General features: G+C 37.9%; 1 protein-coding gene across 7 annotated transcripts in view; it reads left to right on the top strand.

Annotated features, from left to right (window-relative positions):
• The window catches only part of LOC117934569 (phospholipid-transporting ATPase ABCA1-like), a 186,270-nt gene that overhangs the window by 63,977 nt on the left and 107,984 nt on the right, over window positions 1–14,309 (top strand). For all 7 annotated transcript variants that reach the window (XM_034856320.1, XM_034856319.1, XM_034856324.1 and 4 more), the window contains 3 exons: window positions 6,673–6,812; window positions 7,586–7,702; window positions 11,268–11,465. In XM_034856320.1, coding sequence (XP_034712211.1) covers window positions 6,673–6,812; window positions 7,586–7,702; window positions 11,268–11,465 — 455 coding nt within the window. The remainder of the gene's footprint in view (window positions 1–6,672; window positions 6,813–7,585; window positions 7,703–11,267; window positions 11,466–14,309) is intronic.

The raw sequence follows: 14,309 nt of genomic DNA, 5'->3' as shown, positions 1-14,309 counted from the left end.
TTTTGGAAAAAGGCTGCAATGAAACAAAGAGTGAAAAATTTAAAGGGGTCTGAATACTTTCCGTACCCACTGTACTTTTGACTTATTATAAGATATTACTCAAGATAATCCACAGACCTGATTGTGAGCAGTTTCATGAAGGAATTATTTCCCTTTTACCGAACCTACACCTACCAATCGTATCACCATGCAGAAGGAACCAAACTCACATACTGACTTCGGGAATTTCTGCTGTTAAGTTTGAATGTGTTTTTTGGCGATTTGACCACAGCAATCCAGTGCGATCTCGTCCATTAGATTGGAGAGAAGGCGGACATTGCTACGAACGATATCTCCAACACTAGTAACAAGTAAAGTTTACATTCAGCGTGTCTTACACATTATGTGTATCCTTAGAGTGTCTAGCTAGCAGCACTTCTTCATTATTGCCTTTGTTGATATATTGCAGGCTATAATTTAATGATTTAAGCACACGGCGTGAAGCGCCTGGCACAGGTGCGTTTGGGGCGTGTACATATCCACTTTTGCTAGTTTAACGGCATAAAAAAGGGTCTGTGCACCAGGTGCATGGTTCAAAAGGGTTGTACTTTGTGTCTTCATTAATTCATAGGTGTGTATTTGGCGTAACATGCAATAAACCAATGAGAGTGTCACCTCCCAATCCTTTTAGCCTTCAGCCATTTGAAGATTTAATAGCGGGAATATCTGCAAAATGGTCACTGGACCTTAATCTCATGGCAAGTAGATGACTAGGTCTAGCACCTTGAAAGTAATAGTGCTGTTTCCTTCTATGAAGTACAAATTCAGCTTTCTGTTTCAGAAAGTTATTTCTTTCTTTACTATTGATCATTCTAAAGTTATCTGGTCAGTAAAATTAGTTTGCAACAATGAGTCTAATCTTGTAAAGTTAGCCTTAAGGTTTTGTTGTTGAAGTGATCTAGTTTTGCGCGCATTAGACCAGAATAGTATGGTATTGCTCCTAATAAACCTTTGAATTGCGTCCCATAATATCCTTGGTTCTTCTACAGATCCAACATTAATGTCCGCAAATATCTGGAATTCTGCTATAAAGTGAGTGATATAGGATTCATATTTGTATTAAAGAAGTATTAACGCGACAGTGGATGAGTCACCTGATTGGCTTGACGGTGATGGCGGCTTGAGGCAAAGCACCCAGCCCAACTTTGCCTAATAGTTGTTTTACATGGTTCCTACTTCAGTATTCTACCACTGTATGCTCGATATAGTTACGTAAGGTGGAAGGGCAAGCAAAGGCAAAGAACAACGCAGCGATACACATTTCACAAGCAAAATAGCAAAAAATATGATTATATATAATAAATATGCATAGTTTTGTAACATAAATACATAAAGGTTTCTTTCTCAGCTATTTAATTATTTTGTGGCCCCTCAGATTTGTTTTTGCACCCCATCGCGGGTCCCAACCTCCACAATGGGAACTACTGCTTTAATATCAGTCTACTCTGCCCTCTCGTGTTCATTGTTTCCCAGTCCCTTGATCAGTTTATTTTGGCATTTTATTCCATTAGAAATCAAAGCCCTGTCCTTCCTTACTTTTATTGAAATGCACAATATAGAATGATCTATAATTAACTATAAGTATATTTTTTTCTTTCTTAAATACAAAGTGTTTTATAGTTTGGAGTGACAAGAGGCACCTAACAGCAAAGAGCTACTGAGCTGTGTCACACTAATTTTCTTTAAAGTATTTGCAGGAAGTGGCATCTGTGCAGTCCGTGGAGAGAACAGCTGGCCAGACTCAGACTAAGGGTTGGCCATTAGCTGCCCGCACACAGAGCTCCCAGGAGCAACTGGGGAAGATGGCCGGGAGGCAGAAAGGCTAACATTTAATTGCATTGAAAATGGCTTCTAAAATCTCCCTGATGGGGGAAATTGTTACCCTGGTGAAATGAGAAGAAGTGGAGGGTTGTGGTTGTGACGAGGGACATGAAAAGGAATGATTACATGACAGGTCTCTGAACAAAAGGGACACTTAGCAACTGATCAAGAAGAAGACTGTATTAGACTATATTGACTGGCAGACGACAAACCGGATTGATCAGTTGTCTGATGAACTACTGCATTGCAAGAATCACAAAGCCTATATTCTGTCACATCAAATGTGCAGGCGTAAGCTAAGCACAAGCTACTTCAGTCTCCATTCCTTGCAGTGCAGGTCCTTATGTAACTTATTCAGCACTCTCCAAACCTGGCAATATTCACGTTGGCAGATAAGTTGAATTAGTAATGATCATACTGCTGCTGAACGTATTGACTTTTCCCACTGCTCCACAGAAGCTTTCCTCATGTTCTCAGAATTCTTGGTTCTCGTTTTCTTCTGCCTGTCTGAGTGTTTTTTAATTCCCAAATGTCTTGTATATACGTCCACTTTGGAACTCTCTGGTTGTTGATGCATTATTTAAAAAAAAACAGTAACAGGTACAATGTCTACTTTATGGGAAATATTTTTTTATTTCAGTAACTCAGGTAGGTAAAACCCCGAAAAAATCTTACTGATGTTTGAAATGATTTTTTAACAGATTATAAGTCTTGAGTCACTTTTAAAAAACGACAATATGTATAGTTATTTATAGGTATATTCCAACGTACTATAAAGGGAATAATAACATAAGGCAAAGTAATAGAAACAATAAAAACACAGAACACCCCGAGGAAAAAAACACCCTGTCTAGAAGTAAAATAAAATATGCATTAACTATTCACAAAGGCTTTCCATAAGTACAGAAAAAAAAGTCTAAATGTTGTGTGTCCAAATTATCGCATTCCAAACATGTTTGTCAGTCCTTTGACTTAAGAAATATAAAAACTAGTAATATTTGCATGGCTTTCCTAACAATAGGCTGCAATAAACTGAAATAAGCACTTTCAACAAAGAATTTCAGTCCTTAATGTTGTATCAGAGTGAACGGAGCTCTTCTTGGTCCTGTTGGGACAAAATACTTCTTCAAAGTGCAACTCATGGTGCTGTCTTCTTTCTAGTTTTTTTTACTCTTACTATTTTATTAGGGGTGAAGCAGTATGCAGAAGTCACCGTTCGGTTCATACATCAGTTTAGAGATCACGGTTCGGTACAGTGGAGGGAAAACCAAATCAAAATGCAGAAGGCACAAAAAAAATTGTGGATGTCTCAAGCTGTACCACCTAGTAGCATACAGTATCTGTTTGTAAAGTGTGTGTAAATGGTAAACGATAAGTACCCCACATCATGTCCAGACTCCATCTTCAACTTGTAATAAAAATAAGACAATCGGCCGTAAAACTGAAAATGCAGCATCGTATTTATGAAAGTGCAAATTACATAGAATAATAACATAAAAAATATGTGTGTATGATGGCATGTTGTAACAAGGTTTGAGTACATGCAGCAAATACTAAAGCCCTATTTGTATTTGTATCGAAAGGCTGGTTAAGCACTATAGGGAGGAGAAGTTGGAATGTTTTTTTGTCTCGTCCAGGGATTGGTACATCTGGATGATGGCGTTGAATATGCATTAGCATGTTAGATGTATTTCCTCTCAGAACACAAAGAGTTTTCTTTAATGGAAGCCTTTCTGATGCAAAACATTTAGAGTGTGGAATTCCACAAGGACGTTTGCTCGGCCCTTTATTATTTTCTGTTTTTATTAATTATGTCCACTTTTTAAAAAGCCCATTATGCACATGTATGCAGATGATACAACAATATACATGTGTGCACCTACAATTAATGAAATAAGTGCAACCCTAAACAAAGAGTTGCCAAAAAAGCACTAGAATCGCTTACTAGCAACAAATTATTTTCAAACATGTCAAAGTCTAAAAGCATTTTAGTTGGTACAAATTATTTCTTGAGCTCTAGACCTCAGCTGAATTTGAAGCTGAATAATGTAGCTGTTGAGCAAGCAGAGGAAACAAAGCTTCTGGCCGTTATTGTAGATTGTAACCTGTTGTGGACAAGGCATTTAGATGATCTTGTTCTAAAAATGGGAAAGACTATCAGTTATGAAAAGGTTAGATCTAATGTAAACAACATGCATGTCAATCTCTTATGGTTGAAAGACTTTCACCATCACTCCTGGCTTTGGTTAGAAACATTAATGAATTAAAAATTCCTAATGGTTTGTATAGTCAACTTCCATAGCTGTAACACACATAAATACCCCACCAGACATGCCACCAGAGGTCTTTACAAAGGGCCTAGAGCCCAAACACAATCAATGCAACGTACAGTACTGTATCGAGGGATGGTTGCATGGAACTCACTTCCGGCTGAGATTGCTACCACGCACAATGAATCAAGCTTTAAAAAAAATTTAAAAATAACCAACATCTAAGATCCCTAAGACTGTAACCTTGTATTGTAATAACGTTTGTACTTTTTTGTGTGTATTTATATGTATACAAAGATGCTTTAAGATTTTAATTGGCGGTTCTTCTAACTCTTATGGGTTGCCACTACTTGCCATACTCGTCCTTAGTGCTGCTGTCTCTGACTTACTCACTAGACCGTCGACCTGTTAAAAAACTGCATGTAGACGGATCTCGGCTAAGCTAAGACGGGGCTACAGATTATGTTTCCCTAGAACCTGCGTATCCTACATTAGACCACATTACATCAGTTCCACATGACATTAATTCATTTGCACGCTCGTTTTATTTATTTTTCCATTGTGTATTCTCCGTGTAAATTCATGTACCAAACCAAGATGCCCATACCGTTTTGATTCAATAAAAATACATGTACCTTTCCACCCCTACATTTCATGTATGTTGCAGTATGTTACCCCTGCATAGCAGCCAGGTTTTAGGCATCAATATGTGTGATGTTTATTTCTTGGTTTATTAATATTAATATTTGATATGATTTCTTATTTTACTTGTTTAAAATGTGACTTTTTTCTCACATTTCAACACTCATAGGTTAAACATGCAAACCTTGATTTAAGAAAGCATTTAATTCAAACAGTAGTTAAAAATCCATATTTGAAATACTAGTACAGTGCCCGTTGAAAATGTGCCTGTTTGGAATGGGTCGATTGCTTGGCCTGTGGTATTGCTGCTTGTAGAATTCTTAGTAGAATTCTTGGGGTACAAACAAATTGTACCCCAAAATTAATGAAAGAAGGACCCCAAACCACTTCAAATGCAACTCCACTGTATAGCCTACTACTGATTTACCAGACAGAGAACGTTGTAGATTCAGAATGTTATCACAAAATATAGCAAATGAAAATGTGGAGTAATCAGACATTAGCCTCATAGACTCATTGCAGTGTGCTACCCACCTGGCCCTGTTATAATAGTTAATCAGCAGATATCTGCATTAATCAACCACCAGAAGCAGATAAGCACAGTAAAGTATGGATTTGATTTGTGGAGGTATTTTGGTGACGGTAATGTTGTTAGTGTTGTTAGTTAGCAGTAGGCCTAGGCTTAATTAAACCGACCCAGGGTTAGTCTGATTAAAACTGCTGGGTCTGCCTAGTTCTGTTCTGAGATTCCTCGCATTTCACAGTGCTGTGAAGGAATAATTTCAGAGATTATGTTATGTTCTGCCTCTGGAAAGAAGTGGAGAATGTAGGCTACAGTTTAGAGCAACTTAATGCAATGTAGTGTCTGGCTTTTGTTTGATATTTAGTGTTGGCAAAAAGGTTTTTATTGAGTTTGTGTGGCGTTTGCGTGGAACGTGCACGCCCCTAAACATGGACCCACATACATATACAGATGCGTTTTGCTTTAGTAGATAAATGATATTTCTAAGATGGATAAATCTGTCGGAAGGATCTGAAGGATGTAGGTTTGTAAATTATAAAAAAATAAGAATGAATTAACTTTATTTTTAAAGCACCTTTCATGTGCAGAATGCAGTACACAAAGTGCTTTACAATTCAGCAGCAAAAACAAACGCACTGAAAATAAGTTTAAAGCCAAATACATACACAAGGAGGAATGGAGGAAATGAACGTAACTTTTATCTTAAAATTAGAGAAAATGTTAAAAAAATAAAATGGATTAAAAGATACATTTTGAGGTTTCGTTTAAAAGTAACATCCCCAAAGGGTTTTTTGTGGCAACCTTGGGAACAGTTAAAAGAGCAGCTGTGGAGGATCTAAGGGTTTGTGAAGGATCATGAAATGATATGGAGTCCGTGATATAAAAGGGGGCAAGGCCATTTAGTGCCTTGAAAACTAAGAGAAAGACTTTAAAATAAATTCTAAGATAGGGAAGATGTCTGGTTTAGTGATAAATATGCAATTAAATAGTTAAGATGTATGCCTTATTGCATACTGTGGTCATATTTGCTCACTCTGGATTGAGAAAAAATAATATGAGGGTTGTTATAGTAGGGCAAGGCAGTTTTATTTATATAGCACATCTCAACAACAGTCCAAGTCAAAGTGCTTTACGTGAGACCTTAAAAAGCAGTTAGAAAGATATACAAACTTATTGTATGTATTTCAAGCTCATGCGCAGTATTTGTCATGTTTGCTTCTTGGGTGCTGCAAATTCGATAATTTCGTATAGATGAAACGGCTTGTGACTACTCTTGGAGCATACGTACATTAGCACGGCATTCTGAAATTTAAAAGTACTTTATTGGTCTTTGCTTAACTTTCTCTCTCTTTTCTCCTCTTTCTTTCTCTTATATAGATGCATTTTGTCAGACTCTTGTCAACACCCTGGAGGGCACACCTGGTCTGCGCTACATTTGGAACACCTTCAAGCCGTTATTGCAAGGCAAAGTCCTCTACACACCTGATACACCTGCTGTTCGCCTCATGATGAAAGAGGTAAGAGAAATGAAAAACATTTACATGGACACTGACTTTTTCTGAACTTAAAAAGTAGCTGAATATCTTGCTCTTATCAGTGTATGGTATGAACAAGTTTAGTGAAAGCCAAAAAAAACATAGTCTTTGTTTTGTTAATAGACAGTATTTGAACAAATATATTCAATGAACAGGATCAGGCCAATTGCATGTATCAGTATTGTAAAGTAGGGAAGAAGCCTCCAGTGGGGGGAATGAAAAACACTGCATGTGACACGAAGTTATCACCTGGGGAATAAAAACTAAATTAATACAGTAGTTAGTCAGGAGGCCTGTTTAGAGAACGTGGTGAATGAAATGCATTTTCATGACATGACATTTCTCCAAGATATTAGCATTTTCGTGAGCAAAACAAACAACAGGCAGGCAGTGGGGATTTTGCATTGATAATACATAATGAGAATGAGCAAAATCTGCCGACTTCACAGCAAGTGGCCCGGTGCTAACTCAGGGGGCCCTTTTCACACCAGACATAGTCAGATTGTTTACAAGTCAATGTTCAGGGGTAAATAACCCCATTTACATTTGTCACCGTGGGGGGTGGCGGTGTTACAATCTGATGAGTTCCTCTAGGGATTAGCTGAAATGTGCAGATGTGGAGTACTTTCATGTCTGGATTGGCTCACAGCGAGTAGAAAAGGCTCAGTGGGTATGCTCGCAGTCAGGGAAAGGTGTGATAACTATATACTCTATATACATTTTTTTTTTTTTTTAATATTCTTTTTTTGTTTCAGGCAAACAGCACATTCCATGCCTTGGCTATGCTTAAAGAGCTTGCTGATTTGTGGGATGAACTAGGGCCACGTGTCTGGGATTTCCTCCAAAATAGCAGTCAAGTCAATTCATTACGGGTAAGACTCTGCACTGAGAAGCACTGCAACAAAAAGACTGGCCAACATCATTTATTTTTTCTTAGGTATTCAAGAACGTTTAATATCTAGTTTAACAACTGATGACAAGTGAGTGCGGTTTTACATTTAACCTGTACACTACAAACTCAAAGGAAGTTTCTGACATGTTGAGAAATATGCTTTTTTTTAAATTCTTGCCCAGAGTTGCATTGATACCACTCTTGTATCTTTACAATACATAGGAAGAAACACCCAGGAGAGCATTAGCTTAGCATAAAAACAGGAAAACAGCTAATCACCTACCTGTACCATGAAAGCTCATTAATTAACTACAATGTATTCATTAGTTTGTTGTTTCCTTTGTTGATAAAAAAGTACAAAACAACTATGTGGTTTTCCGGAGGGTTATGTGCTGGACTTAACAGCTTATCTACTGGTTGCCTGACAACATTACAGTGATGGCATAACTCGGTTTCTTTTCTATTTTTTGATTACTTAGAAGGTCTCTGGCACATGATCAGTGTCTCAAAAACTGCATTTTTATCAAGTTGGGCTAGGCCTAGAAAAAAACCTTGCTGTGTGTGTGTTTCAGCAAAAAATGCAACCACTTATAAATTCAAAAACACTGGAATCATGGAATTTCTCCATAGAAATCTGTAAAAAAAATGAAATGATGAGGCTTATATATACTGCAGGTGAGATTATCACTTTGTTGCACTTTCTGCTAGATATGGAAACCAAAGGAGGAAAGTAATTATGGATAAGTGCAGGATAATTTTCCTACTGGCTGAAAGGATTATCTATAGAAGTAGAGGACATGGACTCTTTGCCACCACTTCTCTCCCTCCGTTTTTCTCTCCTTCCCACTCTCTTTGCCTCTCACCGTATTTCCTTGACACTGACATTACTCCAGTGTCACTCCAAATGAGCTTATAGGCAGCTGGAGGGAAGCAGACATTGGAAGCTCCATATAGCCAGGGTATTCATTACCCTAGCCCTAACCTTTACACAAATGGACCGGCTCTCGTCCTTTGTCTTCATTTTCTCCCAGCCTGGCTCTCTCTCTCCGTCTCCACATTGCGCTACGAAGCTGGTGGCTTCGAAGGTTTGTCATCTTCAGAGGTTTTCCAAGGTCGCAGACACGTTTTTGCATTGATGGACAAATTACCATCACCGCCACAACTACATACAGATCTAGACAGATAAAAGATCTAGTGTGCGGAGCCGGATTGAAGGACATACAGAGACATACAGAGACATACAGGACTGTACAGAGATGGATTCCGAATAAAATTGGGCGATTCAAAAATATGTTTGACATAACTACCCATGGCTTTACATAGTGTTTACACGTTAAAGTTGTAATCCTTAAATTGGTTTGGCAACACCCAGGGTAACCATGGTAACAGCAAGTGCGGTTTAATACTGCAGGTCCCAGAATTCTCACTTTGTTTTCATAAAGAAGTCCGTGATCGGCCTTTTTTCATGATGCCATGAGCAACTGTGATCTGATTTGGTGCTGCACTTGGCACAAATAGTTTTCCACACAACAGCAGAGCACAGAAGTTGAAGACTCTTCATCAAACAGTTCACTGTAGCTGGTCCTTTTGTATTTCAATCCCCCCTGTAATATATGTAATAACAGTCATCTGCTGTCCAGACATACAGAAAATGTCTTCAATGTCAAATGTTTGGTGAACAATTGGGCTAACTGCAGTGATAAATACATTGCTTTAATGCTTGTGAAGCATGCAGCAGCACTAGGGCGTTCCCTTTCATTAGCTGTAACTTAATACAGTTCTGACATGGTGTAAGGAAAGCAAAGTGTAAACAGCCAAGCTGTTATCAAGAAGATGCAATTACACTGGTTACATGTATGCCATTTCCTGTGAATCACTTGCGTGTTAGAAGGCAACTTGATTCCGGTGTGGGAATTGCAGACGCTGCCGCTAACAATATAAACTACTATATAGAGAGGTAATTACTTAATATAACAGGACCCATTGTCTTTGCAGAAAAAACACTTTTGTTACTGAACATTAAGGTTAATAGTTCCCCACATAAGCAAATATCAACATTTGTGCACTACCACTGAACCTGTCACCTATTTAAACATAGTTTGCATTTCCGTGAGTTCTCATTGGCCATTTGCCACAAGGTTCTGATTATTTATAAATGCAAGCAAATACATTTCACTTCCTCACTAAGAGATCCTCCCATGACAAACATGTAGACATGATCAACAAGTTTAAACAGCATATCTGCAAATGCCACATGTGACCACTCTTTGAAAATGACTCACATACTTTAAAATACACTAATTCTTGATGGCTTATGTCCTTAATGTAGCACCCACTAAGATGGATGTACAGATTTTTTTAAAAGGTCACACGCAGCATAGAGATTACTTAATTTGAAACGTTGTCCTAAGGTTAAGCAGAATATCATCAGAAGTGTTGACACTGAAATGTCACAGAGCACACTGGTCAGAATATATATAAATCTCAACTCAGAATTTCTTTTCTTTTTTCAACATTGTCCACTTGCAGATAAGAACCATACACGATCAACTACTGGAATGAGTGGTTTGGAAAGTTATGTTTTTTCCCCTAAAATTACAAGTGTATGGGTCATTTAAAAATAACTTCTATCTCAACGGGTTTATGTTCCTTTTCAGTTTTCCCTGTGTACAATACGGCAGGTAAATCATTACTGTAGTGCTTAGTTTGTGTAGTAACACTGTCATTTAAAGAACAGGTTCATAATAATAATTGGGCGTTCATTTTGCAGCAGTCTAAAATTATGACTATACTGGGTGGGAGCGAGTGGAATGTTATGGCTACTAAATAGAGGGCAACACATTAAAACTAGTAGGTGGGAGGAAAAATATCTTATTATGCAAGAGCTATTTGAGGAGCTCATAACATTTATTTTTCAAAAAAAAAATACACATCCATATTCATGTATTGTATTTACAGTGTGTAGGGTTTGAGTACTTGCAATGTTAGGTTTGCTCCCAGAACAGCATATTACTTTTATTAATTAATTTCATAATAAGAGCAATTACAGCTTGATCCATGACCTGAAAGAGACTTCACATGCATTTTTATCATTTTAGTACAGGGAGAATTAGCATTAACCTTTACCTTTGTTATGTGCACAGGATTTTTGTTTGTGTGTATGTATGATGTACGTAAGTATGTTAGTGCACGATTTTAGTTCACATTTATTTTTGCACTCTTATGTTTGTCCATTCAAATGTGCATATGCTACAGGATGTGTATACTGTACATTTATGCTGTGAACTGTACATGAGCACTTGTTGGCCAGGAGAATATTTGATGTGTATCCCAGAGCCTGAAGTATGCTGCAGAAAAATGAATGTCACTGCCACCAAAGTATAAAGCTGACCTCCCATGCTTTCCCGTCTAAAATAATACATTGTGGTCTAAAATGCTTTGGTCCTCATTCAAATTCCACTGCATTCCTGCCACATTCATTCTAAACCTATCTCTAGTAACCAGAGTAACTATAATTAAACCCATCTCCTTGCCTTTGAAATCAGGCTTTGCTGGCGAATCCAGTGATTGCTGCTCTCCTCAACCAGCGTCTCAACGGCCCACAATGGACAGCCAGCCTGCTGGCCAACTTCCTGTACAACGGGCCTCCAAAGGATCGTCCACCAGGCTTGCCACCCTATGACTGGCGAGATGCTTACAACTCCACTACAGGGATCCTGAAGCTTCTCTCCAGCTTTCTTGGTGTATGTAATTCTTTGCTCTGTGCTTTTATGAAATGCGTAGCAACTCACAAACCCGGCTTTGAGCTCACTCATGCACCGGAGGGTTGTGTGACCTCTTCAGTAAAGTGAGAGATTTGATTTAAAAGGATGGGCTGTTCTCTGACATTTAAGATTTTCTAAAGTATAATTTTCACTGTTGAGGAAATTGGCAATACATATTTTTTTCTTCTCCTTTTTCTCTTTTATTCTCTCTTCTTTATTCAGTTCACCCAATATTACCAAAGTGATTTCTTTAGTTGGAGATGGCGTTACAACCAAGTGTTATATGACCTTTTAAAATGCTCAAACAAATCTCTCAAAGTCTTACGGTAAAAAAAGAAGTTGTTAAAATTCTAATGTTTAAGCTTTCTTTTCTGGGTTGTTTGTTTGCTAATGACATGATCCAGATGAGCTAATTTAAGCCACGCCAAGCAAGTGCAGCAGCATCTTACTATCCACATTAAATATAGGTTACTTTATTTTCAGTCAATAGCAATTTTCCAGTTGGTATATGTGAACAATTCCCAGTGTCATCTATTCAATTACAGCACATGCTTTTACTAACATACAGAAGACAGTGATCTGCAAACAGTCCTGTATCCTTGACGTAATTTCTGCACTTTAATTTACCCTTGTACATTTCTGATGTCCTACAGTATGTGAGCGTGGTGCAAACACATCTAGCACACAATTTGTGTCATGTTTAACACAATCATTTTTGTGTCTTAGCTATTTTTTGCAAACTTTTAAACCAAAATTAAGACTTTTTAAACGGCATTTAGGTTTAATTTTTTCTCTTGCGCACTCTGTCAACTTTTGTGTTTTTTGGAGAACAATCAAAAATACTTTGGTTTTTTGTTCATTAAAGTCTAATGTCCTTGACTTTGTAAACTGTCAAAAACACAGGAATATCTGTTTCAACTTTGCCTCCATGATAATCATAAAAAAACATTGTTATCGGCTTGACTATAGAGAAACTGTTTTGGCATCAAACAAAGCCGTGTCTCTTGGAAGGAACACACACACAGTTGACAGTAATATATTGATCCGTGGCACAGTGTGCAGCAAAACCCTTCTTTCTTTGTGTGTGAACAAACACACATACTAAGCCTCCCCCCTCACCCCCTACCACACTCGTACACAAACATAATATCAATCCACAGGCAGGGAAGATGGCAGGTTGGACCTACGGGGTTAGCCATACATGTGCAGTGAAATTTCAACATAATGCAATATATTTTCTGCCCTAATTGTAATTGCATTCCTCAAAATTGATCCCAGCATCGGGACAGTTATTGGACAACCTTTGCTGTGTTGTCCTCTTGTCTGAGTGAACACATCTGTTGGAAGCTAGAGAGCTCCTTTTTAGGATGACAATGCAGTGGCTATGTGCAATAGCCATAAGGCAAATACATTGAAATAGTAATGCAAACTAAGCTAACAATGACACGCTATATATAATCTTATTTACTGTTGGATAGAAAAGGAAAAGTATGAATGTTTGCTTCTTGACCAATCAGACAAAAATCCCTCTTAAATAAAAACTGATTTCTTTAACCTGGAGAAAATGTGCTGTATCTGCACATTTCTTCCACTTGTAAGCTTGTTGATAGTATGTGCTCACAAATTGGTAATGTGTATCTTTGAAATAATATGTTTCAACAAATGTATAACTCAAGATCAATGCCAACAATATGTGGTCAATGTATAATTGGCATGTCTCTCTCACTATGTTGCCACCACCAACAGAAACACTGAGGAATCAAGCTGCATATCTTTAATAGTACCGGCACAAATTAGGGCCACTAATATCTGCTGCCCCACATCATTTATGAACTGCCACACAATTTAATAGGATCAAGATGCTCATGGTGGAATTTATTTAAAAAAGAATAATGATAGCAATAGTCATGTAAACTGCACAACAGGTCATAATGAAGGTGTTCCTGGCAGCAATAACAGTGATAAACATCACCATTGCGTCGGCTTCATAATACTGGGATTAACACTTCATTGCTAGCTTTAGACAACACTGGTCTGTTGCTGTTTGAGAATGTTGTTTTGCTGTATAGTATTGTTTGGCTTAAACATAATGGACACATACTGTAACTCATTTATTCTTTTTTTTTTTTTTCTTTTTTTTTTTTTTTTTGTAGATTTTCTACAAGCATTATGCAACCAGAACAACTCGTCGTGTTGCCCTGTATCTTCCTCTGAATTAGGCCAGGATGGGATTGGCGAGCTATTATCAATGCATTGGGAACACTGCACATTCAATTCCAAATCAAAACATGACCACAATGATCAAGTTTGTGTTCTACCTTTACAGAAAGTAAAGAAAAGGAATATTAGGTTATTTAGTTGCATAACAATTATTTCTGAGAACTGCTTCACATCTGTATTGCTTGAAGTTGACGAACTTCTGGCACCTGTGAACAGCCCAAGACCATTGAACTACAATCTGGGGTTTGCCTCAGAAACGGCATTTATGATGTGTCTCCACAAGTTTTATATGTGATTGAGGTCCAGGGATTTGGCTGGCCACTCCATAACATCAATCTGGTTCATCTGGAACCAAGACTTGGCTCGCTTACTGGTGTGTTTTGGGTCATTGTCTTGTTGAAATACCCATTTCAAAGGCATTTCCTCTTCAGCATAAGAAGAGTTGAAATTGAAACGGATCCATGATCCCCTGGTATGTGATAAACAGGCCCAACACCACAGAATGAGAAACATCTCCATAACATTATTTTTGCACCACCATGCTTTACCATCTTGTTTACTGTGGCTTGAATTCAGTGCATGGGGGTCAACGGACAAACTGGC

The sequence above is a fragment of the Etheostoma cragini genome, chromosome 19, assembly GCF_013103735.1.
Source record: "Etheostoma cragini isolate CJK2018 chromosome 19, CSU_Ecrag_1.0, whole genome shotgun sequence".
Lineage (NCBI taxonomy): Eukaryota > Metazoa > Chordata > Actinopteri > Perciformes > Percidae > Etheostoma > Etheostoma cragini.
The sequence above is the reverse complement of the archived record's forward strand: the minus strand, read 5'-3'. Positions and strand labels throughout refer to the sequence as shown.